Source organism: Pelophylax lessonae (genome assembly GCF_965119305.1).
Source record: "Pelophylax lessonae genome assembly, chromosome: 1".
In the NCBI taxonomy this organism is placed as follows: Eukaryota; Metazoa; Chordata; class Amphibia; order Anura; family Ranidae; genus Pelophylax; species Pelophylax lessonae.
Genome location: NC_138768.1, coordinates 221,646,761 through 221,671,561, shown reverse-complemented (window position 1 = coordinate 221,671,561; position 24,801 = coordinate 221,646,761). Strand labels below are relative to the sequence as shown.

The 24,801-nt window shown below is 39.1% G+C and overlaps 1 protein-coding gene across 1 annotated transcript in view; it reads left to right on the top strand.

Moving 5' to 3' along the window:
• Positions 1-24,801, top strand: part of RPH3A (rabphilin 3A) — a 291,534-nt gene that overhangs the window by 199,657 nt on the left and 67,076 nt on the right. The window contains exons 10-11 of the mRNA XM_082259275.1: positions 3,197-3,424; positions 7,482-7,561. Coding sequence (XP_082115401.1) covers positions 3,197-3,424; positions 7,482-7,561 — 308 coding nt within the window. The remainder of the gene's footprint in view (positions 1-3,196; positions 3,425-7,481; positions 7,562-24,801) is intronic.

Below are 24,801 nucleotides of genomic sequence, written 5' to 3'. Positions count from 1 at the left end.
TGGAAGATGCGCCAAAAAAATTTGAAAGGTGTATCTCACACTTACCGATACAGACTATGCCGCAATTTAATTTTTTTTTACCCCAAAAGGGTGTATATTGAATAGCGGAATAGAAAAAAGTATATAAAAAGGTCTATCTCACACGTACCGATGCAGACTATGCCGCAATTTTATTTTTTTTACCCCAAAAGGGTGTATATTGAATAGCGGAATAGAAAAAAGTATATAGAAAGGTCTCTCTCACGCGTACCGATACAGACTATGCCGCAATTTAATTTTTTTCACCCCAAAAGGGTGTATATTGAATAGCGGAATAGAAAAAATTATATAAAACGGTGTATCTCGCACGTACCAATACAGACTATGCCGCAATTTAATTTTTTTTACCCCAAAAGGGTGTACAGTATATTGAATAGTGGAATAGAAAAAAGTATATAAAATTGGTGATTTTTCAATAGCACATGTGAACACAGCAGTGTCTTATGTTTTTTGTCACGGGCAGCAGCAGGCTATGAAGGGAAAAAAAAAAAATCCCCTTTAACTTTGTAATTTTTAAATAGCAGATTAGAACAGCACTCTGTAGTAAAATATAGCTGAACGCTGCACACAACAGACTGATAAAAATATTTTTTTTCTCCCTCCTCCTCCTCCTCAGTGGGCTCAAGTGAGGGCAAAAAGATTGTTCACTGCACCACCCCCCACACAGCAAAATCGATGTAGATCGCTAACGGACGATTGTTCTGTCCTGTGTCTCTTAATCTCTCCCTGCCTAATCTCTCCAGCCTGTCCCTAAAATGCTCAAATATCTTTACCTGCCTACACTCCGACCTGTCCCTGCATTCTTTTCGGGCACAATGTTGTTCTACCCTGTCTGTCCCTAATCAGCAGCAGCCAGCACCGTTATGTGTGCTCTCTCCCTACACTACAGCAGACTGACGCACTCGCGCTGTGTCTCGAGCTTATAAAGACCTGGGTCACATGCTTCAGCTGGCCAATCACAGCCATGCCATTAGTAGGCATGGCTGTGATGGCTTCTTTGGCACACCAGTTAAACGCTTGTTGATTGGCTGTTGAAAGCCCGCCATTAAAAGCGCGCCATTACATACAAAACAGGAAATATAATTACCGAACACGGATTTTAAACCCGAACATACAGTAAAGTTTTTGGGTCCGTGTCCGGGTAGCAAAAATCCAATTATCCGGTACGGACCCGAATAATACAGTCCGTGTTCGCTCAACACTAATCAAAACCCTTTTATCAATTAGGTGGTACCTAACCCAAACTTCTGACACCATTAACTGTAGAGTAAATCTATTTCCCTATACTTCTGCTACTAGTTATCACCTTTACTACTTTCTATTTAATTATGTTAATTGCTGGAATTTCTCCGTTCTGCCTCACCCAGTTATTTACAAGGCCTTGGAAACAATGCACTTAGACCCAAACCCTGTGTGTTAAAAAGGAATGCTTGTTTAATTTCAGGTATCATACAGTATTATATAGTATACAAAACAGAATATGACACAAGACTCTTCACCCATGGTTTACTACCATACAAGGACAGGCTCCCTTTTACCTAGGGCAGTATTGGAAAACCTTGGCACCCCACATGTTTTGGAACAACATTTCCCACGATGCTCAAATACACTGCAGAGTGCATGAGTATCATGGGAAATGTAGTTTAAAAACATCTGGGGTGTCAAGGTTCGCCATCACTGACCTAGGGTGTGTTCAGTGACCACAAGTGCATATTCTCCTACATATATATATATATATATAGTCATCTGTTACAAAAACAACTCACTTTTACAGCTAGGTAAATGTTCTGAGCTACAATCTTGTGGTCACAGCTAAGCTTACAGTAACTTCCTGATTTTCTATGTAATTACAAACTGTAAGATAATATTCAGTCATAAAGAAGTTATCCAGACTGAGTTTCACAAAGCATTGTATATAATTCAAGGGGTATTTACAAGATAGATTCCTTCAATCATGTGTGTTCAATAAGAAATTGTAGCAATGTCAAAATGTGGCATATAGTAATTATAAGTACCCAATTAAAAGTCACTATATAGTGGTCAGATCCGAAAACAGTTATATCCTTTTTGTTTGGGATAGGTAAATACAGGTGCATCTCAGAAAATTAGAATATCATCAAAAAGTTAATTTATTTCAGTAATTAAATTCAAAAAGTGAAACTCATATATTTTTTTAAAGATGCATTAAACACAGAGTGATCTTTTTTTAAGCATTTCTTTCCTTTTATATTCGGGATTATGGCTTACAGCTATTGAAATCCCACAATTCAGTATCTCAGATAAATAGAATATTACAGAAATCTTGGTTTACTTAAAAGTATGTCCATGTACAATATAGTATGCAGTCAATACTTGGTCAGGGCTCCTTCTGCATGACATACTGCATCAATGCAGCGTGGCATGGAAGCAATTAGCCTGTGGCACTGCTGATGTGTTATGGAAGCCCAGGTTTCTTTGATAGTGACTTTCAGCTCATTTGCATTGTTGGGTCTGGCGTCTCTTATCTTCAACTTGACAATTCCTGACAGATTCTCTAAGGGGTTTAGGTCAGGCAAGTTTGCTGGCCAATCAAGCACAGTGATACCATGATCAATAAACCAGGTATTGGTACTAATCATCTCCACATGGCATTGATGCAGAAATTCATGCAAAAGGATGCCTGACCAAGTATTTTGTGCACACTATACTGTACATGAACATACTTTTCAGTAAGCCAACATTTCTGTATTAAAAATCCTTCTTTTTTAATTGGTCTTATGTAATATTCTAATTTTCTGAGATACTGAATTTTGGGTTTTCACTAGCTGTAAGCCATAATCATGAAAAATAAATGCTTGAAATAAATAATTTTGTGTGCAACACATCTGTATAAAATATGAGTTTCACTTTTTGAATTGAACTACTGAAAAAAAATCACTTTTTGATGAGTTTCTTATTTTATGAGATGCACCTGTACATTTTTATTATTGCAGTTATTGAGTCTGTTTCAAAGGGCACCCTAAATGTCTCTATTAGCATAATAATAAAACATACTGTATAATATTAAAATATTGTTTGAAAAAATGGAGAGATAAGTGTGCCAAGCAACAATCCTTGTAAGATACCTTGAATAGCATCTGTCATTTATTATTCACAAGGAACTAAATGTTCTTCACAGGTGGTCCTCCTGTATCCCAGTCTGAACAAGCATACACAGCTGCAGCATCCAGGGAGGAGAAGCCCAGCGGATTCACAGCACAAGGTGTCAGAGAGGACCGACCTCTTCGCCAGACTCTCTCCTACTCTGCTGCTGTGCCTTCGACCACTACAGCAGCTCCCTCACGACAGTCCCAACCACAAGAAGATGAAGAGGAGGAAGCTAATAGCTATGACTCAGATGAAGCAAGTGAGTGGGTGGAAAAGTAGATGATTTCATGGCAAGGCATGTTGTTTTCTTACCTGACAAAACTTAATGTACAGCATCCATTGTTAGAATACTGACTGCCAATGTGATAGCACCTTACACATGGCTTCACATACATACCACATTTAATAAGTTACATAGTCATCATTCTCTATGGATTGTTTCACATATTAAATTTTGGAGATGTCATAAAAACACTAGTTGTACATAGAACATTTTGTACATATAGATGTATTCAGTGAGACAAAAAGCAAATTGCAGCCAATATTACAATCTGTATTCAGTTTATTAAAATATGATTGGTTGATATGGGTTTCTGCATCATCATTGTTCATATTTTTTAACTGAATGTAACGCTACCCCCAAAGGAGCCACTGTGTTTTAACCAATTTGTTCGCAAGATTAGCGCAGAGGCAGCAAGACACAGCAACAGTTCATTCACTCTTGCTGAGTAATCAGTCTAGGAGATGTCTTTTTAGGATTTTAGCTGAAAAACATGGATGGGTTGTAGGGAGATTTGAGATACTCCAGAGTCACTGAGTATTTGCAGGAGGACACTCCACTTTGCTAAGCAACTACAAACAGCCTCTATGCAGGAACAAATACAGATGGCAGTCCCTTTTTAAAAACTATCCCAGACAAAACTACCCCTGGCTTTTCCACCCAAAGAAAACAGCACACAGTCACTAGGACCCTGAGGTCAGGTCAATAATCACAATGTCACAGGATCACTGGATGCCTTCTCACAATATCCACAGGACACTCTTCAGTGAGGGAGAGGATAATGCCATAGGACAGCAAGACCTTTTCCAACTTTCACTGGGCAATATTCATTGAGCTGTCCAGATCAGGTCCTTAGGTGAAATCCTTTAATTAGCCTCAGAAAAGGATCTTTAGAATTAGGCATCCGTGGCTATGCCAGAGCTGGAAATGAGCATGTAGCAAAATCCAGCAGTCTGCCCAGAGGGCTAGGGACTCCTCCAGTAGGACAAGACCCTGGCTGCTCTAGGCCTCAGACTATATATGTGCTCTCCAGCCCCCTAACAGACACGCCTTCCTGGGGATTGGCAGAAGCATAATAAATATTCAGGCTGCCCATTTGCCTTGTCCAACCTCCTGTGTTCCAGAAGCCTCTGGAAAGCAGGGGAGAGCAATCAAATGTGCAGCCTGTGAGATCCAGAACAGCCAAAAGCAATCAACAACTACCTGAGTAATTACAGAGGAGCCAAAAAGAACTAAATTCGCCCATCATCCTAGCAACCTAACTAGGAGGGTGCTACATAAATAAGTACAGATATTTTGCCATCTTCCAGGCTAATGATTTAAAATTTACAAAATGGAAATAAAAAAAGGAGGGTAGGGGAATGGCGCTGCCTAGTGAAAATTTTTTTTTAGGTGCAAATAAAGTGCTGATGTGCTGAATGATACACTGTGAAAAAGAAAAGAAGGGGGAATGGCACTGTCTAGTGGTAAGAAGGTAGTATGACGTGTTTAAGACAAACGTGGTGCTCGATCAATAAAAAAGAAAAGACCACTGTGGGTCAACCATATAACATAAACAAAAAAAGAAAATTAACTAGCATATATTGTCACAAGTAATAAATGTGCATATATAAAGTGACATGTGCAAAAATGTCCACTAGGTGGTGTAACTAGTGGAGATGTACAAGATATATTATAGATGTAAAATAAGATAGATGTCAAAAAAATCCAACGTATTCACTGCATTAATAATCGAGCACCACATTTGTCTTAAACACGTCATACTACCTTCTTACCACTAGACAGTGCCATTCCCCCTTTCTTTTCTTTTTCTTTTTCACAGTGTATCATTCAGCACATCAGCACTTTATTTGCACCTAAAAAAAATTTTTCACTAGGCAGCGCCATTCCCCTACCCTCCTTTTTTTATCCACTATATAGTCTTTTGACTTTAGTCCAGGGAGGCTGCAGCCTAATATTCTAATATATTCTATATCCAAATAGACCATAAGCGCGGAGTTTTAATATATTTACAAAATGGAAATAGTTGACATTTTATTTTAAACATATATAAGAAACACAAAAAGTAAAGGGGATTGGAGAAGAGAAAAAGGGTAAAGGTAGGTGGGGAGGCTGTATATATTCACTAGTGTAGTGTTAATGCTATGTAGTGGTAAGCAGCTGATAATTGGGTTCTTCTATGTATATTTAATGATAAGTGATACTGTGTTTCGAAACTGAAGCTTGTATTCCAAGTAGCTACGGTACAAATACTTCAAACAGTGGCTTTCAGAGGTTTCCAGAGGCTTTGGGGTTGTTACAGGCAAAGATATAGCCTAGAACAGGGTGTTTCTTTTAGAACATGTCTCCAAAATAAACAACAAAAATATATTTGAGGTATTGAAACAACATACATGAAATCTGTGTGTTTTAGTGTTTAGACTTCTCATTATAGGTGGTATATATTATTCTGACAATTGAGCTTAGTACATATGTACACAAAGTGCATATACCATTACAAAAGTACACAGGTTAAAATACATTTGTACACACTCATGCACTAAAGCACATTTCCATGTACCAGTTTGAATTCTTAAATTAAACGTGTGCCCAGACTATCGACACTAAGGTATTTGCATATACTGAATAAACAATAAAGTACTTTAAATCAAGTCCATATTCACCTCTGTGGCTATAGACAGTGTGAAAAAAATGAACTTCAAATTTTAAAACAGAGGCACAGAAATCTTAGCTTTTTTTCTATTACCTTCTAATAGGCAACCTTCTAATGCAAACACAAAACAGGCTGTTTCTAAGCTGTATGAAACTGACAAAAACCTAATTTTAAAGTCTTTGTTGTGATTGTTACGGCTCCTTGAGAGTGAATTATTTTACAGTGCACGCAGTTGAAGAGGTCAGAAAGGGCTTGTTTTAAAGTTCTTTTACGGCTTTTTAAAATTATGAGAATATTTGAATGCCCACAGTCTGGAAATACAGGAAATTAAGGGTCTGTGCACTCAGGCTTTAAAAGTGGCACCTGATCTGCCTTCTACCCACCCATTACCTTGATTCAAATTAGTAAATAAAAAGGCCATCTGATAAGGATTGAGTTGCTGCTTATGAATAGGTAAATATGTGTATCTTTGAATGCATATTTATGTAAATTTTGTGATATTAGAGTTGATTTTCTAAAGGCAAAGAGGCATTTCACTTTGCATGGAAATTTGCCCAGGGGTTAGTGAATACAGTGAAATTTTAGTTTTACTTTGCAAAGATTGCAGAAGAAATATATCTTGGCTTATTGATTCATCCTCCAAGTAGTTTAGGCCAGAGCACATTGACCAGAGAAATGGAAAATCTCCCTACATGATTATTGCCCAATCTGGCAATAACCACAATAACCAGATGGGTATGGCTGATGTGTTATGAATGCAAGTATCTTGATCAGGCATGGGCTAGGTTGCTGCATGTGCTGTATGTTCATCATCTTACATCATAGTAACAGAAGAGCAATTGGGGGTGTCACATGTGAACTCTTACAAGCCAGTCTTCCAGAACATACTGTGTAATATATATTAAATAAAAGCTTTCTTTTTGTTGAGATTTACTATGTATATAGTGGAAAGTATTCTTTCCACTTCTTGTGTAGACAAAGTGCAGGTAGGAAACCCACATTGGTGTTTCTTATAAAGAGGGAAGGAGGCCATCACCAGGTGTGTAAAGGGAACAGGTAAGATTTTTGTAGAGCCAATTTTAAGAGTAATGCCTCATTGATTTTGTTTTACTTCCTGAGCACAGTTGCTGCAAATGACAAACTGTTAATAGCCCATGAAGAATTTGGTTTATTTTCCGGTGACAAAGAGAATTCTATTGTTGATTAACAGTCATTCATAGTACTACAATAAACAAAGGAAAAGTAAATCTCTGCTCAGTCCTCTATTAAAGCAGAGCAGCCAGGTGCATTGACCAACTTGTTTTAGAGTCTATGTGTATCTTTTTAATCTTGAGTGATTTTAGTTTGCTAAAACATATATTTATTTTATTCTTTCTTGCAAAGCCACACTGGGAGCTTTGGAATTTAGCCTGTTTTTTGACCAAGCCAATAGCAGTTTGCAGTGCACCATTATAAAAGCTAAGGTAAGTGTCAATGAATGCTAAAAAAAAAAAAAAAAAAAAAATACAGCATAACTAAAAACATACAAATCCCTTCCCTCATTATGCCTACTTGGGAGAAAGTTATTGGCTGGGACCCTGAACTACAAAACCTGCCCTCCGAATTATGAAGCCATTGGAAAGCATTACTGAGTTTAAAAAATCTGGCCTTAATCTAACTATGCTACTTCACATAGAGCAAGGGTGTCCAAACTTTTTTCAAAGAGGGCCAGATTTGATGAAAAAAATCCAGGAAGCTGAAATATATGGCAGGAACATTGTCAAGCACATTACATATTATTGGTAGCAAAGGTTGTCTGTCAACTTTTAAGTTAAAAAAATATGAACAGGAACATAACACCAAGTATACATGTTGTGTCCAAATATATTTATAACTGATTTAGACCAACTGACATTTACTGATATTTTACAATGTATTCATCCCAATTCAGAGCATGTGTGCTCCCTAATCAGTCACACAAGGGTTAACCACATATAAGCGCTATATGAACCCACCGATGATGATTAATGATGGCAGTAATAAGTCATAACTGATGCCAATGTAGTAAATAGAACATTAAAAAGTTTTATTCAAAATCAGTTCCATGTATGTATAAAAAAGCATTACACCTTGTACAATGAATCTGCAATGGTGAAGCCAAAATAAGGGGTTAAAAACTCACAGCTTGGTGACCATCCAGTGTGTGTAAAGGCAGAAAACCAGCCAGGAACAATGCAGCAGTGTGGACAGATTTCAATAAGCCCTCCACCCGCAGACCCCCACAACCACAGCCCAGGGTTGTCGGGAAGAGGCCCTTTTCCCCATAAACATGGGGACAAGGTGCTTTGAGGGGTACCCAAAAACACCCTCCCAATGTTGAGGGCAAGCGGCCTGGTATGGTTCAGGAGGGGCTCGCCCCCCCTATTCTGGCCTGCCAGGCTGCATGCTCAGATAAGGGTCTGGTATGGATTTTAGGGGGGACCCCAAGCCTTTTTGTTTTTTAAATTGTGGCGTGGAGTTCCCCATAACCACTTAAATACAGGGCACTTTCACCCCCTTCCTGCTTAGACCAATTTTTAGCTTTCAGTGCTCATTGGCATCTATGGGAAATATTGGTCGGCTTGGCATGACAGTGCTCCCTGTCTGTAACATTGGAGTCTATGGGAAACCTTGGTCAGCTTGGCATGGCACTGCTTACGAACTATAAGTGATGGGGACATGAAGCTTGGGGAGCACCGAGTGGGAACCCAGGACAACAACATAGCTATACATTTTAAAAGTGTGGCATAACCTGAACACTACATGCACTGCACTAAACTAACTCAACACTGTATCCATTAACTACCTGCCTAACCCTATTATCACACACTATACACTGCTGCCATGTAAGCAGAAGCCTTATATAGTGTGGGGCGTGGGCTTAGCCCCTGAGCCATGATTGGCTAAAGGCACCCTGCCTTTGGGCAATCATGGCTCTGATAGGACATTCTACTGTGATTGGCCAAAGCATACAGGTCAGGTGCATGCTTTGCCCAATCACAAGCACTTAATGCGCTGCAATCTTGCAGAGCATTATGGGGCGCTCATCGGCGGGTGAACTTACCGCCGAGCACCCCAGGTGTTCGTGTGTTTGGTGTTCGATGTTCGAGTCAAACTTACGTTGGACTCGAACATCCAGCCCATCGCTATTTATAAATAATTTATAGTGTATATTTATACAATTATATTTATATTCCTGTAATTCCTGTAATAAATTTTTCTTATCAAAAAATACAATTGTGAAATCCTTCCTCATTGTTGAGGTCTCCTATATTTTAGGGCAAACTTTTTGTGAACATGTGCCTGAAAGTGAACTGCTTGTATAGATGCGTTATTTTAAGTGCTTTGTTTAGGAACAATATTTTCTTTCTTTGACGTCAATATCGGGGCATTGCATGTATTCCATTTTCTAGCAGGACATCCGTATACTTTTCAATTTTTCATTTACCCAGTTAAACCCATATTAGTTTGAATGTCACATGTTTGTTTTGGTGTTCAAATGCATATCTTTACATTTGTTTATTACCTATACAACCATATCTTTATTTAAGTTTCTGCTTACTTGGATTTCATAGTCCCATGCTGGCTATTTTTTTGTAAACTTTAGAATGGAAGGGTTTCTGGAAAATGTCAAGTAGGTGAAAATCCCACCCATCAAATGAAATAAACACTGAAACAAGAATATATTTTTTTTTTTTTTTGCCTCATCAGTTTTTTTGTTTCTGGTTGGCATGTGAAACACCATGGAAATGGTTTCACTGAAAATCTAAGCCTATGATTTTAAGGCTCAAATGGCCAAGAGGTAATGTTCCCTGGTCAGTGAGCTGGAATCCTTAAGACTTAACGGGTTACTGGACTGTTGGAAGAGCTAGCCCTTTCTGGAGAAGCGCACAACCCGGGTACCTGGAAGAACAACCCAAATGACACGTCATCACTAGCAGGGATTCGAATATCCTGCGATACAACATGGGTTAGCCGAGTGAGGACCTCGAAAGACTGGCGTGATAGATCTCCTGTTGGCACGGCGTGAGCACTATCACCTATATGTTTATGGAGATCTGTCTGGCACACAGTAGATTGGAGCTGGAACAGGATTAACATTACCTTACCTAAATAGTAAGTTTAACCATCCTGACAACCTAAATATTGATGCCAAGAGGGTCACGGACTACTGCTTTTACCTTTAGGAGGACTGGTGTTTATTCTGATCCCTGCATCATTCAGAGCATTACCAATGGGAGGTCCTTAGATAGGTGTAGGCAGTCTCTTTTCTACCGTCAGATAGTTACATCGCAATACTCATTGCTGGGAGCCCCTGGGCCTATGTGTGCTACATCTCTGGTGTTCTTTAAGAGAGTAATTAACAAGGCTGTGCAATGTACGAAAAAGTATGTGGGTGTTGTGATCACCCTCTATCAATAACAAGTGATCCTGTTATCTGTGACAGGAATAACTGCAAGTGTTGCAGAGCTTTTTTTGTGACAATATATTTTCTTTTTCTCTCAATGCAACTCATTGTTTTCCATCACTGCTTGTCATGGATAGCACTCATCTAACCTAAACATCTGGGTAGTAACAACTGCTTACTGGCATAATGCAGATTCCCCCCAAAAAAGAGACTTTAGAAATACATATGGGTTATTTAGGTGCCACAAAAAAAAGACTTTAAAAGTAAAAGTCATTTTTACAAAGTTTATTTAAATTATTATTCTTTTTTCTGTTGTGTGTGAATGCAAGGGCAACATATTTTACCTTTAAGGGTGTGGTCAAGCTTGGTCTCCTATTCCTTTCTGCCCATGTATTTATAAAAAAAAGACCACAGACCCATATACACCCAAGCAGTGCAAAAAGAAAAAATATGATCTTTTTGTTAACATATGATCCTCTGCCATTAAGGCAGGCCATCAATGATGTGATTTCCTTTCTTTCAACCACAGTGGATGGGGTGCCATCCCTTATAGGAAGCCGTCTCTGCTGGGAGAATATTACTAGCAGCTGTAGCCGCTGGAAATGATCACATGAAGAAATCCGGCATGTACCGCAGTCAATAGATGGATCGACTCTGCCATTAAGGCAGGCCGTAGATCATGTGTGATTTTTCTTTCCTGAAACCACAGCGGATATGGGCTGCCGTCTCTGCTAGGAAGCCGTCTCTGCTGGGAGAACACAGTGATTTTTACTGGCAGCTGCAGCTGCTGGCAATAGTCACAATCAGCCTGCCCATAGATGGTTCGAGTCTCGGCTGGTCCCTGCTGAACCAATCAAGATTCAAACCATCTTTTGCCAGCCTAAGACAAATTTGTAACTGGAAATGCAAAATTTTAAATATGGCAGCCCCCATGTTAAAAGCCTCTCTTGAAATAAAGTGGTCATTTTACGGTACTTCTTTGACCTAGTTAACACATGCATGTCATGGCCAACAATAGACTAAACCTAATTGTGGTTTGGAAAATTTTATTTGTGCAAAGTCTCCTAAATGAAACAATATCTATAAATACATTTTTTCTATATTCTTCAACCTCTTGAAAACATACCAAACTTCAACACGGTGTGTGTCCACCACCTGAGTATAATTATCCACTAATCAGAAGTATGTGATATTACTGGTATCATGCACTTTTAGCGGGGTATCCAACCACTATATGTTAGAATCTTCCTTTGGTTCACCACTGTACCATCCACATCACATTGTACCTAGACAGCGTGTAAAAAAAGATATGCAGTGCTCCAAATAGCGTTACACAGTTAAAAATACTTTTTTTTAGTCTGCACTGATATGACAAGCTTAAAGGGTAACTCCACTTTCATGGGGAAAAAAAAAATAGCAAATAAAGAAAAAAACAATATAGCGTATACAATTGCGACACAACTCGTATTGTAATTGAATGTTATTAAAAATTACCTTTCCTTTTCAATCTACAGCTGTTGTAATTTTCTGAAAAAACAATGCAATATTGCTACCTGGAGCTGTTCTGTACACAGAATGTGTACTGACCACACCCCAGAAACATAATTTCCTGCTTGTGTGATTGGCTTACTGATTTTCCCAGAAGTCTGCCTAAGATACAAGTCAGATTTCTGGCATCCCCTGCAACAAAAATGTAGTTTTTGGGTGAGATACTCCCAATAGGAACACGTCTAAAGGGATGCAGGCCCTGCAGATTTCCTCGTTAGAGCCCTGCAACTGCCACAGCTGATAGATAACTATGAAACCACTCACATTAGACCCACTCAGCACATAGGCACAGAGAAACAAATAATGATTTATTCAGAAAAATAAAAGGTAGGAATCTGCAACAAAGTTTGTTAAAGACCTTGTAATGTACAGAGATCACCCAGAGGGGGATGTTTTTTTTCTCTAATAAAAATGGAGTTACGCTTTAATTTTTTTCAGCGTCTTTGCTGCTGCAATTAACGTATCAGAGTTGTATCAAGCATCTCTCCACCCACCCGGTACCTCTGCATAACATTGCACCTCTAATCAGCTCCAGAGCGCTCCACTTTAAAGCTCTCAGACAGTCCATAGCCTCGGCCACACCTCCTCAAAAACACTGGGAAATGCTCCTGCTATACAAAGATGGCCTCTTTCACACTTGTGCGACCTAAAAGTCAGGTGATTTTGCCGTGATTTTCACGCAATTTTGACCATTTTGACTGGAGTTGCCTGTGTAGCCTATGGACCTCAAAACACATCGAATTTGGACCAAAGTAGCGCAAAAACTACTTCGAAGTCATTGTGGCTTGAACAGATATGAACGATACTTATTGGAAATCATGGAGTATGACCCAAGTCGCAGGACAAGTCAGACAAGTGTGAAAGGGGCCTAAAAGAAGAGCTACTAAAAGGCTGAAAATGACCCTGGATGTGGTTGTTGTGGTTGAATACTGACTATTACTCAATACATATACATACCCTTACAAAGACTCCCCTTTTTTGTTATTTTTGTTCATACGTTTCCATTCACACAGCATTCCAAAGAAAATAACCCCAAAGGCCCGTACACACAATACGAAAATTGGAAGTAAAATTTAGTCTGACGAATGATCTGCTGATTTTCGGATTGTTAGTATAGTGCTTTCGACAGCTGATTACAAATTTTAGGACGACAAAATTTTTATCTGAAGGGAAGGTACAGCGCCACTAAATTAAATACCTAACTAGCTGAACTTGCAGAGGTAAACCAGAGACCATAAGTCCATATAGAGAGAAATTTCAGATGCGGAAATTATGGCCGTAAATCCGATGAAGAGTGGAGAGGTTCACAGCTATGAGCAAGTGTGAACTGTCTGGAAACTGAGACGCTGGTTGCCGAGCTCCTGCAGCCTTTTCTTCATCCTGAAGCAGACAGGAACCCCGGTGTGGGATTGTTATACTGGTGTATCCCAGCATGAACTGAGACAACCTGCCCTCTGCCAATCATCAGGACTGTATCAAAAGCCTATACACCCATTCGTCAGGTTTCCTCCCACTGTCCAACATGCCTCCCTATTGGACCAGCGTGAAACACTCTCCAGACTGAATGAATCGCATATTGAGGACCTCACTAACAGATCCTGCTCTCTGAAGTGAAGTCTGGAACGAGAGTAGTGAGTCTCTGTGGAAGGGAGTATCGCTCTCTGCTAAGTACCTGGGACACCATAGCAGCAAGTGGGCTTCATCCTCCAGGACCCCCTGGTCACACCACTAACACAGTCTACTCTACTTGAGCTTGTAGGTCGCTTGTGCTGTCCGGGATTAGATTTTCAGGCTGTGGGCAGGTTTTCAAAGTCTGTCTTTGGGGTCTTGTAGCATCTCCAGACTGATAAAAAGAGAAGCAGCACAAGGAGCCAATCAGTTGTGTGCACTTGCTACATGAACGTGTAGATAGAAGGAAAGAGAGAAGACTGAAAGAGAGAAGAACCCATCTATCGGCTGCTTCTCCTTTACTGCCCAGTCAGCCTGGGGGAGGTCCTGGAACTGTAAGTGCTCCTGAACTGCAGCAGAAAAAAAATCAGATCTCCTGCTATACAAGACAAGGCCTTACTGTGTGGTAGGGATGTGTAATTTTCAGGACTGGATGAACAGAAATACAAAACTTTTGGGGGAGGTTATCCCTTATGCACACCTGGGGTTTATTGAGGTCTACTGGATCCATGGTCCTACCCAGATGTTCTGTGGACGACTGGAGAGGAATTAGACGCATCATTTGTTCCTGGTGATTGACATTGCACGCCTGTTTGACCTTCCGTAACAGGGGGTCCAACCTTCCGGTAAGGGTACATCCTTTATTGCTTTGTGTGATCTCTGCCAGAAACTTCTTTTGCAAGATTGGTGTTGGATTTACGGCCATAATTTCCGCATCTGAAATTTCTCTCTATATGGACTTTCCCTTCATTTATTCTTGGTTTGATATACTTTGCACGAGCAGCCTTTTTAGCATAACAATTTATTTGTGCGCAGCTTTCTTCCCATTATTATAAAATTTTTATCGTACGTGAACACAACGTCTGATTTTCTTTTTAATTAGTTTTCGTTCAAAAAAAAATCATGAAAACAAGACTAGGCATGCTCATAAACAAAAGAATACATACAAAACAATTCAACACATGACATCACTTCTGGATTTGAATTCTGTCATATGAGAATTTTTGTATCAAAGTAACCTCTTCACTTTCCATAGGAGACTAGCAACAAAAAATGGCCGAAAGATCGTCCGATAATCTGATCGCGTGTACGAGGCTTTAGCTTTTAGGTTTGTGCAGGCAAGCTTTTCTGAACCATTTGTGGACAAACTGAAATAAAGTGCATTAACAAACAATGCACCACTTATGCCTTCTTTGGACAGACAGTGTTCACATTAAGCCATATACACAGAATATCATACAAAAAATATTGCTTTTGAAGCAATCCTACGATAATCTGATTGTTAGTACACAGCTTTCGTCTGACATTTTTCAAAGGGACAAACATGAAAATGTTTCTCGTACTGTTTTCATTTAATCATTACAGTTTTCATCTGAAAATACAAAACAAATACATTACAACACTTCAAAAATTTTATTCTGTCATACGAGAATTTTCATACTTTAGTAGCCTATTCGTTGTCGTCGTATGGAGGCTAGCATGCAAAAAAATAAAAAACTGGGGATCATAACCTCAATGTGTGTCAACAATGCCAACATTGTACAGATAGGGTTAATTATGTTAAACATTACTCCCCAGCCACCTCCTCAAAGCTGCAGTGTGGAAAAAAACTTTTAGGGTACCTCTAATGATGTGTGCCACATTGCTGCTACTTTCTCTAACATGTTATTTACATGCAGTCTCTGAAGGTGATGTCACGGCTAAAGTTCCAACATTGAAAGTGAAACCAGGTCCCTTGCTGTACATCCCCTCCATTCAGTCCTTTCAAAGAATACAATGGGGTTGACTTACTAAAGGCAAAAAGACTGTGCACTTTGCAAGTGTGGTTGCTACAGAGCTTAGTAAATAAGAGAAAGCTCTGCTGACTTCCACCATCCAATTATGTGCAAGCAAAAATGCTTTTTTTTTTTTTTAGATTTCCTTGCATGTGATAAGGTATTTCTTGTAAAGTGAAGCTTTACCTCATTTACTAAGCTCTGGAGCAACTGCACTTGCAGAGCTCACAGTCTATTTGCCTTTGGTAAATCCACCCCAATGTGTTCTGTGCTTGGACAAGGGGGACCATTTCATTTTTACATCCTTATAATCACAGAAGGCCTTGTATAAAAGAATACAAGATGTTTGATGAAGGAGGAACTACACAGCAAGCGGCTCACTGTGATCGTTTGCTCTCCAGCCCCATGTCTGTTTCACCACTGGGACTTCAGTGGTGATATCACCCTCAGAGTCTGCATTTAAGTAACAAACAGCGGCTATCCAGTGTGGCACACATCATTACAGGTACCATTTTGGTACCTACCTAATGCCCCAATAAAGTTTTTGCCCAAACTTCAGCTTTAACATTAGAAAGGTGAAAGCTAGGTAGGATTTTTAAACATGTACAAAGCCAGTAAAAGCGTAAACAACAATATATAAATATTTTTAGGTTATGCTTTGGGAATATAATAAATATAGTAAACATTAGGTAATGTTATCCCAATTAGATAACAAATGTGGAATAGCACTTTAAAGTGCATCTGTGGCTGATCAAATTTTCTAACAAGTGGGTAATGGGCTTTAAAACAAGTCTTCACTGTCAAGGCCGTGTTCACATATGTGCGGTCCCGGTTTCCCTCCTGGGGTCCGGTGCTTATTTGTTCACCAATTCAGGTGCACTTCAGGTCCAAATTTTTGCCTGAATTTGCACCTGAACAGGATCCAAAAATGCACAGGACCCTTTTGAAAAACCATACAGCGGCCGCCCCAGACATGTGTGACCCAGCTTTTAATGAGAGCCGGTCACACTCGCATGTCATGCGAATTGGATGCGGTGGATGCGGCCTTCCAGTTAATTTATATTACCTTGATGATTGAGCGGATCAGCAGAACTGTAAAACTATGTTTTTATTAAAACATTGATAGTTCATCTAGAGCACCTTTTGTTTGGATATGAAACGTACCCCTCACAACCCTGATGAAGGAGATATTCAATCTCTGAAACGCGTCGGGAGGAGGAAGTCATATCACATTAATGTCATTCTCACAGTTGGTGCATTCAAAAGACTGTTCATACCATGTTGCTTATATGTTTTTATTCAGTGATGTATTATTAAAATTGATGTTTTTATAAAATTCCCTAGTATGTTTTTCACTTGATACCAAATTGGTGGCCTTAAAGTCCCAAAAATAGGGGAACTCCCACTTTGTATGTAGTGTACGTGTAGGGATTTTGTTTTCCTTTTTAGTTTTGGATAAAATAGGGGAAGGTTACATCTTCTGTAATTTTTTGCTGTCTGTGTCCATTTGAGAGATTTCAAGAGATTTCAGTTTACTTCCTGTCTGGTAAATACAGAAGAAATCTTTATAAAAGGGGAATTATCTTCTAAGACAATTGTCATTAAAACAGGTGTTCTCATTGGAAGATTTATTCTCTCCTTCTGTGGTGGTACCAACTCTTAAGATTTTGGATTTGCCATCACCACCTCAGGGATAATAGGCACCAGGACAAATAGAAAGCCTAGTGGGGACACAGACAGCAATGGAAATCTGACAGTGGTTCTAATACTTCTAATACTACCCGACTCTATCCAAAACTAGAAAATGCATTGAATTTGAATACACGTATATTACATACACTTATTCAGATATGATGTAAAGTATATGAAACGAAAATTGTTTGTGTTTAAAACTTTCACTCTCTAAGCCCTCGGTCACACCAGTACGACTGCAGGCATGACATACGATTTACAAATCATTCTTTAAGTAGCATCTAATGTGTTTCTATGGCAGTGTCTTTATATTTATATAATATATATATATATATATATATATATATATATATGTATATATATATATATATATATATATATATATATATATATATATATACACAATTTCAAGTAGTAGGATCTTAGAAGTAGTTCATGTATTACTTTTTCAGGACTTCAACACGATTTCACTGCCATAGACTATAATGTACATCATGCTGCAAAATGTACCTGTGTCTATATCAGCACTTCTTGAGCCTGAAAGAAGTGAAAGCTTTACCCTTTGCTAGTTCAGTTTTTGTATATAACATCACTGTTCCTCCCTGTGACATAGACAGCTCCTCTCATAAAGTAGCACGCCACAAAAGTTGTATCAAATCGTTACAAATCTCACAGAAGTAGTGCTGAAGTAGTGTTGAAGTTGGACTTTAAAATCGCACTACTTTAAATGGTACCCAGTGTGACCACAGGCTAAGTGACAAGTAAGAATCTGATGAGATGTAATGAAGAAACCCAGACAGATGTGCTTTTAGGCACCTTGATAATTTACAACAGCAGTGAACACCAAAGAGTAACAGAACATCAATAATCTCAGTGCCCATAATAGTTCTCAGCCACGCGTACTTTCTAAAAGAAAAAAAAAAATCACAGAGCTGAAGTTCAGAATGTCATTAATGCATACTTCCAGTTGTTAAATGGGCAACACATTACATTTCATGCACAAATGCATTTTTTTTATCCTCATTAAGTGTTATTGACTTTCTCAGGGATTCTTTTGTGGACAACGTTTGTAGACCTATTACCAGACACACCCCATGCTACTGTGGAAAACCACCAGAACAGAGGCGTTGAAAAGATTTAATCTCATAACACTACTACAAAGAACTTAAAATGACTTTTCCTTCAGCAGTCAGGGTTCAGGTTAGGGTTTGGCATAAAGAACATTTGTAAGTGGTTTGTTATGTAAAAAATAAAAGGTAATACAATCAATACAAGAAAGAGTTCTCTTGAAGAGACAAGTAACCATATTATATCTGGCTGGATGTTTAGATGTATTCAACTACATATTTATTTCAATTCACTTCAGCCTGTACATAGCATGTACTTGATGCAAATTTGTTACAGTGCTGACAAGATATAAATATATAGTTTATGCATTATTGTGTTTAACAACATCTAGGTTCTTAATTCATACGTGGGATGGTGTACTTTTATGCCATTGACTGCTTTTTATTTCTGGCCTGGGGCTCTCTCCAGACCTTTCTTTATAAACGACTCCATAGAGAATACAAAATATTCTTCTCTGGAAAATGTCTGTCTTTCTTAATAAGATCTTGTCAGGTGATTATATTTAGAAAGATAAAAATTCACAAGTATTTTCTACCTTACTAGCCCCCCCAAAACAAAAAAACAAAACAAAAGCTGAATGTGATCCTAAAAGGGGTATATAATCTTGTTATATTTGGTGTACAAATCTGTTAATAGATAATGTAAAATAAGTAACCTTGGTGTAAATGTAGCACCCTCTAGTGTGCTATTAGTGGCAGTGTAAGCAAATCTATGTTTTAGGCTCATGGTAAAATGAGTCTTTTAATCTGGGTCAAAAATCTACTGCAGTTCAAGGCTTGATGACTCAAAAAGACAGGTCTCCGGTGCCTCCTCTTAGTTCCTGAAGGTTGGAGATTTTTCTGGAAACTGGAGGCCAAGAGAGTTAATCTGCATACTTAGGGGAGCTCAGCCAATCCCCAGGCAGTGGACCTGGCATGGCAGCTGAGCCACCACTTAAATATGGAGTCATGCTTGCAGGGAGTCAGGTGGAAGATGGAGTGCTGAGGAGAATGTTGGTAGCACTTGAGGGGGGAACTCTTCCTCGGGCTGGGGTTGACCCGGGAGGATTCTGGCCACATCACGTTCTGGAAGGAATGTTGCCTAGGAAGCAGCAAGAGCAAAGAGGACAGTGTGAGTACTTCAGCATGGTCAGGAACATACAAATGTAAAGACTGTCATATGTAGCAAGCCTTTCTGGATAACGGCGTTGGGCTTGAATCTTTCCTTTAACTTAGCCTGGGAAATTTTCAGCAACAGCCAGGTGGACTAGGAAAGAAGCAGCCAGGAACTGGGATCAGTGTATACAGTGGAGTTGGAGTCACTCCTGTATGCAACCTACAACTTTTGTGCTACTTTCAAAAGGAACGGAAAGTTCCTAGTCCATAATAGGGATGATGAAATGGTTTGGGTCGTCCATCGGTTCGACCCGAACATTGGCTGTTCGAGGTTCGGCCGAATTCCGAACTTTTTGCTGAAAAAGTTCAGAATTCGGCAACCAGAACTGACCAAAATGCAATGGTACAGGAAATGGGCTTTAAAAGCCCGTTATTGGACCAGAACCATCAGTAAAAGCCAATTGAGGGGGCAGGAGAATGCTAGGAATGTGATTGGATTGACTAGGGGGTCCATAGGCCAATCATTAGTGAATACGCCCCCCATTATATAAGATAGCCCCCGCCAAATTCCTAGCATTGTAATACAGAGATGTGGAAGAGAGTGGAAGCAGTTCTGTGACTTCTGCTACAAAGTGTCATTTAGCAATTTTTAGTGTGAGGAAAGGGATATCTAGTGTAGTTAGGGTGCTGTTTTCCACTATAGTTAGATTTAATAATCTAGTTTCTGTAGGGAAAGTGTTAAGTGTAAGGGGACCGTGGTGTAGTGTAGGGTTAACTGACTCTGACTGCTATGGCAGGGTGACAAAACCCTTCCATGTCAGGGTGACCGCTATAGAGAAAAGATTGTTTCTCTTAGGTCACTTACAGAACAGAGATATGGCTTCTCGCCTGTTTCCCTGCTTTTTGCTGCAGGCGTTTATAGGGCTTTTTTGAGGACATGTTTGGAGTCAGGCATGACATCTGAACTTCTGTGTAGGGGTATATATACATACACCCATGTATGTATATATACACATACACGTATATAGGTGTGAAAGTAGCAGAACACTATGCTTGCGCTAATGAAATAACTAACAGGGATATGTCTCCGCTCCTATCACACCTATACGTGTGTATGTGTATAAATACATATAAGTGTGTGTGTGTATATACCCCTATACAGAAGTTCAGATGTTTTGCCTGCCTCCAAAGACCCCAAAAAAATGCCCCAAAAAACGCACGCTGCAAAAACACACCTGGACGTTTTTGTAGCTGGCTTTTTTTTGGGCATTTTTTGTGGGTCTTTGGAGGCAGGCAAAACATCTGAAATTCTGTATAGGGGTATATATACACACACACTTATATGTATTTATACACATATAGGTGTGAAAGTAGCAGAAACCTATGCTTGCGCTAATGAAATAATTAACACCAATATGGCTTCTCTCCTATCACACCTATACAGAAGTTCAGATGTTTTGCCTGCCTCCAAAGACCCACAAAAAATGCCCAAAAAAATGCCTGCGCCAAAAAAAATGCCCAGGTGTGTTGTTGCAGGCGTTTTTTTGGGCATTTTTTGTGGGTCTTTGGAGGCAGGCAAAACATCTGAACTTCTGTATAGGGGTATATATACACACACACACTTATATGTATTTATATACATACACACATATAGGTGTGATAGGAGAGAAGCCATATTGGTGTTAATTATTTCATTAGCGCAAGCATAGGTTTCTGCTATTTTCACACCAATATATGTGTATGTGTATAGATACATACATGGGTGTATGTATATATACCCCTACACAGAAGTTCTGATGTTATGCCTGCCTCCAAAGTCCCCCCAAAAAAGGCACAAAAAAAAGCTTGCTACAAAACCGGCAAGGTGTGAAAATAGCGGAGCCATATCCCTGTTCTATATTAATTCTAATACAAACAAACTTTTTTTTTCTGGTTCTGGACATGCTACAGAGCTGAAACTTCACAGGTACACTTTATAGACCCCCCAGACACTAAATGCAAAGAAATCTCATTTTTTTTTCAATAATTTTTTCAATAATTGTCTATCAAAAATGACAATTTTTAAGAACTTTTTTTGTGTGATTAATAGTCCCGGGAGCATGACCCAGAACCTTAGGCACTTTTTAGGGGCATTTATTGGGTTTTAGGGCTTCAAAATGGTGTTTTTTGATTACCGAAGTTCGGGTTCCATTGATTTCAATGGGGTTCTGAAATCCGGGCCGAACTTTTGGGAAGTTCGGGTGTTCTGGTCGAACCAAACTTTTGAAAAGTTCGAACATCCCTAGTCCATAAGGGACTTTTGCTTTTCTATTAGAGTATGTCAGCTGCTGGGAATGAAATCAATCAGAGCTATACATAGAGAAGAGTGAGATCAATCGAAATTGTACATAGGTAGATAAGTTGTCCCTGATTTTTGTTGCTGTCAAGTCAGGCATCCCATAATTCCTATTCCCCTTCCAAGTTATTGCCCCTAATAAAACATAAAAACCAAGCTCAAAGACTGTTCCTTGTATCTGGAGAAATTTTGGGTAATACTTGCCTGGCTGTGCGGGGGTGGGGATTTTGAAAATTGTGAAATTGTGAAAAAAAATACAAATGTTTCTGTGTTCATCTTGAAAGCTGGGACAGTCATATTTAAATATGCAGCTTCTGCTTTGAAGTGATATGCAGTGGTTATGCTTTTCTATTCCTTCTTACAATGTAAGTCTTTAGGCTGGTTGACTTATTAATTGCAATGCTCTCCATGTATAGCTGGGTATTCTTCTGATTTGTCAATCGGTTAAGCAGGCCATAGCTTGTGCAATTTACTTTCCTGCAAACATGGGAAATCCCTCCCACTCAGCTATTGTGTTCTCCTGGCAGGGGGGTGCGGGGAACCATCCCTGCCGGAGAACACAGTGATTACTGCTAGCATCTATAGCTATTGACAATAATTGCATGCTAAAAATCTGACATGCTAGTTGTACCTAAGTCGATCCAATCAACCTGCCTATAGATGGATCGAATCTCGGAAGGTTCCTGCTTAACCAGCCACGATTTGATCCATCTATGGCCAGCTTTAGTCAGAACTATTGTAGTAACTAATCTTCCTGTAGTAGCAAATCTAAAATCTCTGTGTGACCGAGCCAGTCTTAAATCCCACTGATATCCATCTGAATGTGACGCTTGTACTCCCAGCATCACACTGAGCAAACATTTTCCAGTTTGTGGGACAACAATCTAAGCATCAGCAGACTAGAAGTAATTATTACTGAGGTTGCAGTTAACCCATTGCACACCAAACTATAGTCACCACTGCATGTTTTAACAAAAACACTCACTGCTCCCAATATCTGCTATAACAATTCTGACCTTTAGAACATTTTGGAAATGTCTACTTAGAGCATTTAGAGATTTAAAATAACATTTAAAAAACAACATTTTACTGAAAAGAAAAATGGTGCAAGTAAAATATATATAAAAAACATATTACAATAGCGAAAGAAAAGGTTAGCGAAAGTAGAACTTTCTTGAAAATAGCGGATTTTGTAGGCACAACATGAGGCAGGTAGTATAAAAAATTAGCAATCTTTATTACAAAATTCCTTAAAATATCATAAAATCATAGCAACATCCTCTACTTCTCAATAAGTCAACAATGCAACCCATGAAGGCATGGATCCAATCATGTGGAAAATATGGAAATCCATTAATAGGGAGTAAGGTTCATACTGACATTGATTTCAGCGTTAGGTCCACAATTCCTCCATGCATATAGGTCAATGCGTTTCGCAAAAAATACTTGCTTCCTCAGGACTGATTGGGTGGGTGCTGATAAGCCTTTGCGAGTAAGGATCTGGACGAGGGCAAATCCTGGCAGAGTACACAGAGGCCCCTTAAGAGAGAAGTAGTAGGACACCAAAAAGAAGGCCCAGGTGTCCACTTTTCCCAATGTTTGGCCAGCCAAAACCAGACAAATAAACTAAGATGTTGCATCAAAGTGTTCAATAGGGGGATTAATAAAGAAGTATACATTAGGCTATAGGGCCTGATAGAGTTTTTGCAGGTATCTGGCAAGTCACAAAGATAGTAGCTATGTAGAATATCCTGAGACAAGAAAATCTTGGCAAGAAGAGGATAGAGTGCGATAATAGCATCAGGTAGATAGCCCAAATATTATGTATACAGATAAGTATATTTCAAAATTAACCGGTATCCATGAGGTTTAATTTCCAAAGCCTGGTGCATCACCTAGTCATATTTAGTAGTCACTACATAGAGCAAAATTCCCTTCTGGGAACCTTTGAGTGGAACTTGCTAATAACCAGATATAGGGGGTGCCTCAGAGCAGAAATAGTTATGGTAACCTGTGTGGCCTCAGCTGGTCTCCCCCTCTCAGGGCTTATCAGCACCCACCCAATCAGTCCCGAGGAAGCAAGTACCGGTATATCCTGTGAAACACTTTGACTCATACTCATAGAGTAATTGTGGACCTAACTCTTGATATCCACGTCAATATGAACCTTACTACCTATTAATGGACTTCCATATATTCCACATGATTGGACCCATGCCTCCATGCTTGGTTTTGGATATTTGTTGACTTATTGAGAAGTTGAGGGTGTTGCTTTGATTTTATAATATTTCATGGAATTTTGTAACAAAGATTGTTCATTTTTTTATACTCCCTGCCTCATGTTGTGCCTAAGTCTGCTATTTTTGAAAAAGTAGGTTCTACTTTTTTGACCTTTTTCTACAGTATATATTTGGATGTTGGCAAGGTGAGGCTCTTCCCTTTCCACATAATAATAGCGATAATAAGCAACAGCAAAATAAAAAGGAATAAAATGGGAACATATGTAAAGTTCTTTTGTCTCTGGTTCCTGAGCAGAGTTCATTTTACTTCAGAGTAATTAAATTTTGGGCCCTCAGAAATGACTCTTAGAATCCTGGTATAGTTCTTTTGGAAAAGGAGAGCCCAAGCTGCCAATTGCAGAAGCTTTTTATGGACCCTGCAGAGGGTGTAACTAGTTAGCTCCCACCCAATCAAGAGAGCTGAGGGGTGTGGTGTAGGAGTGCTGAATTGCTTTATTTTATATTAGCAGATTTTCCCTTAATGCCAGTTTTTTCTTTTTATATCAATATTTCCAGATGGTGTTTATCAGTCCAACAACCAGCATACTATTCCATTAAATGAAATCATGATTGGAAAGACATATGGCACTTATGTTAAGGTTCCCCAGGAAGGGGTAATGAGTCCCATCAGCTTTTTGCACTTTGTAATATATTGGCGTTTGGTTTCTGATTGTTAATTTTTTTACATTCGGGTAGAACATTTATTATTATCAGAACCATAATTTTGAAAATTGTAAGAAACTTTAGGTAGCTCATTT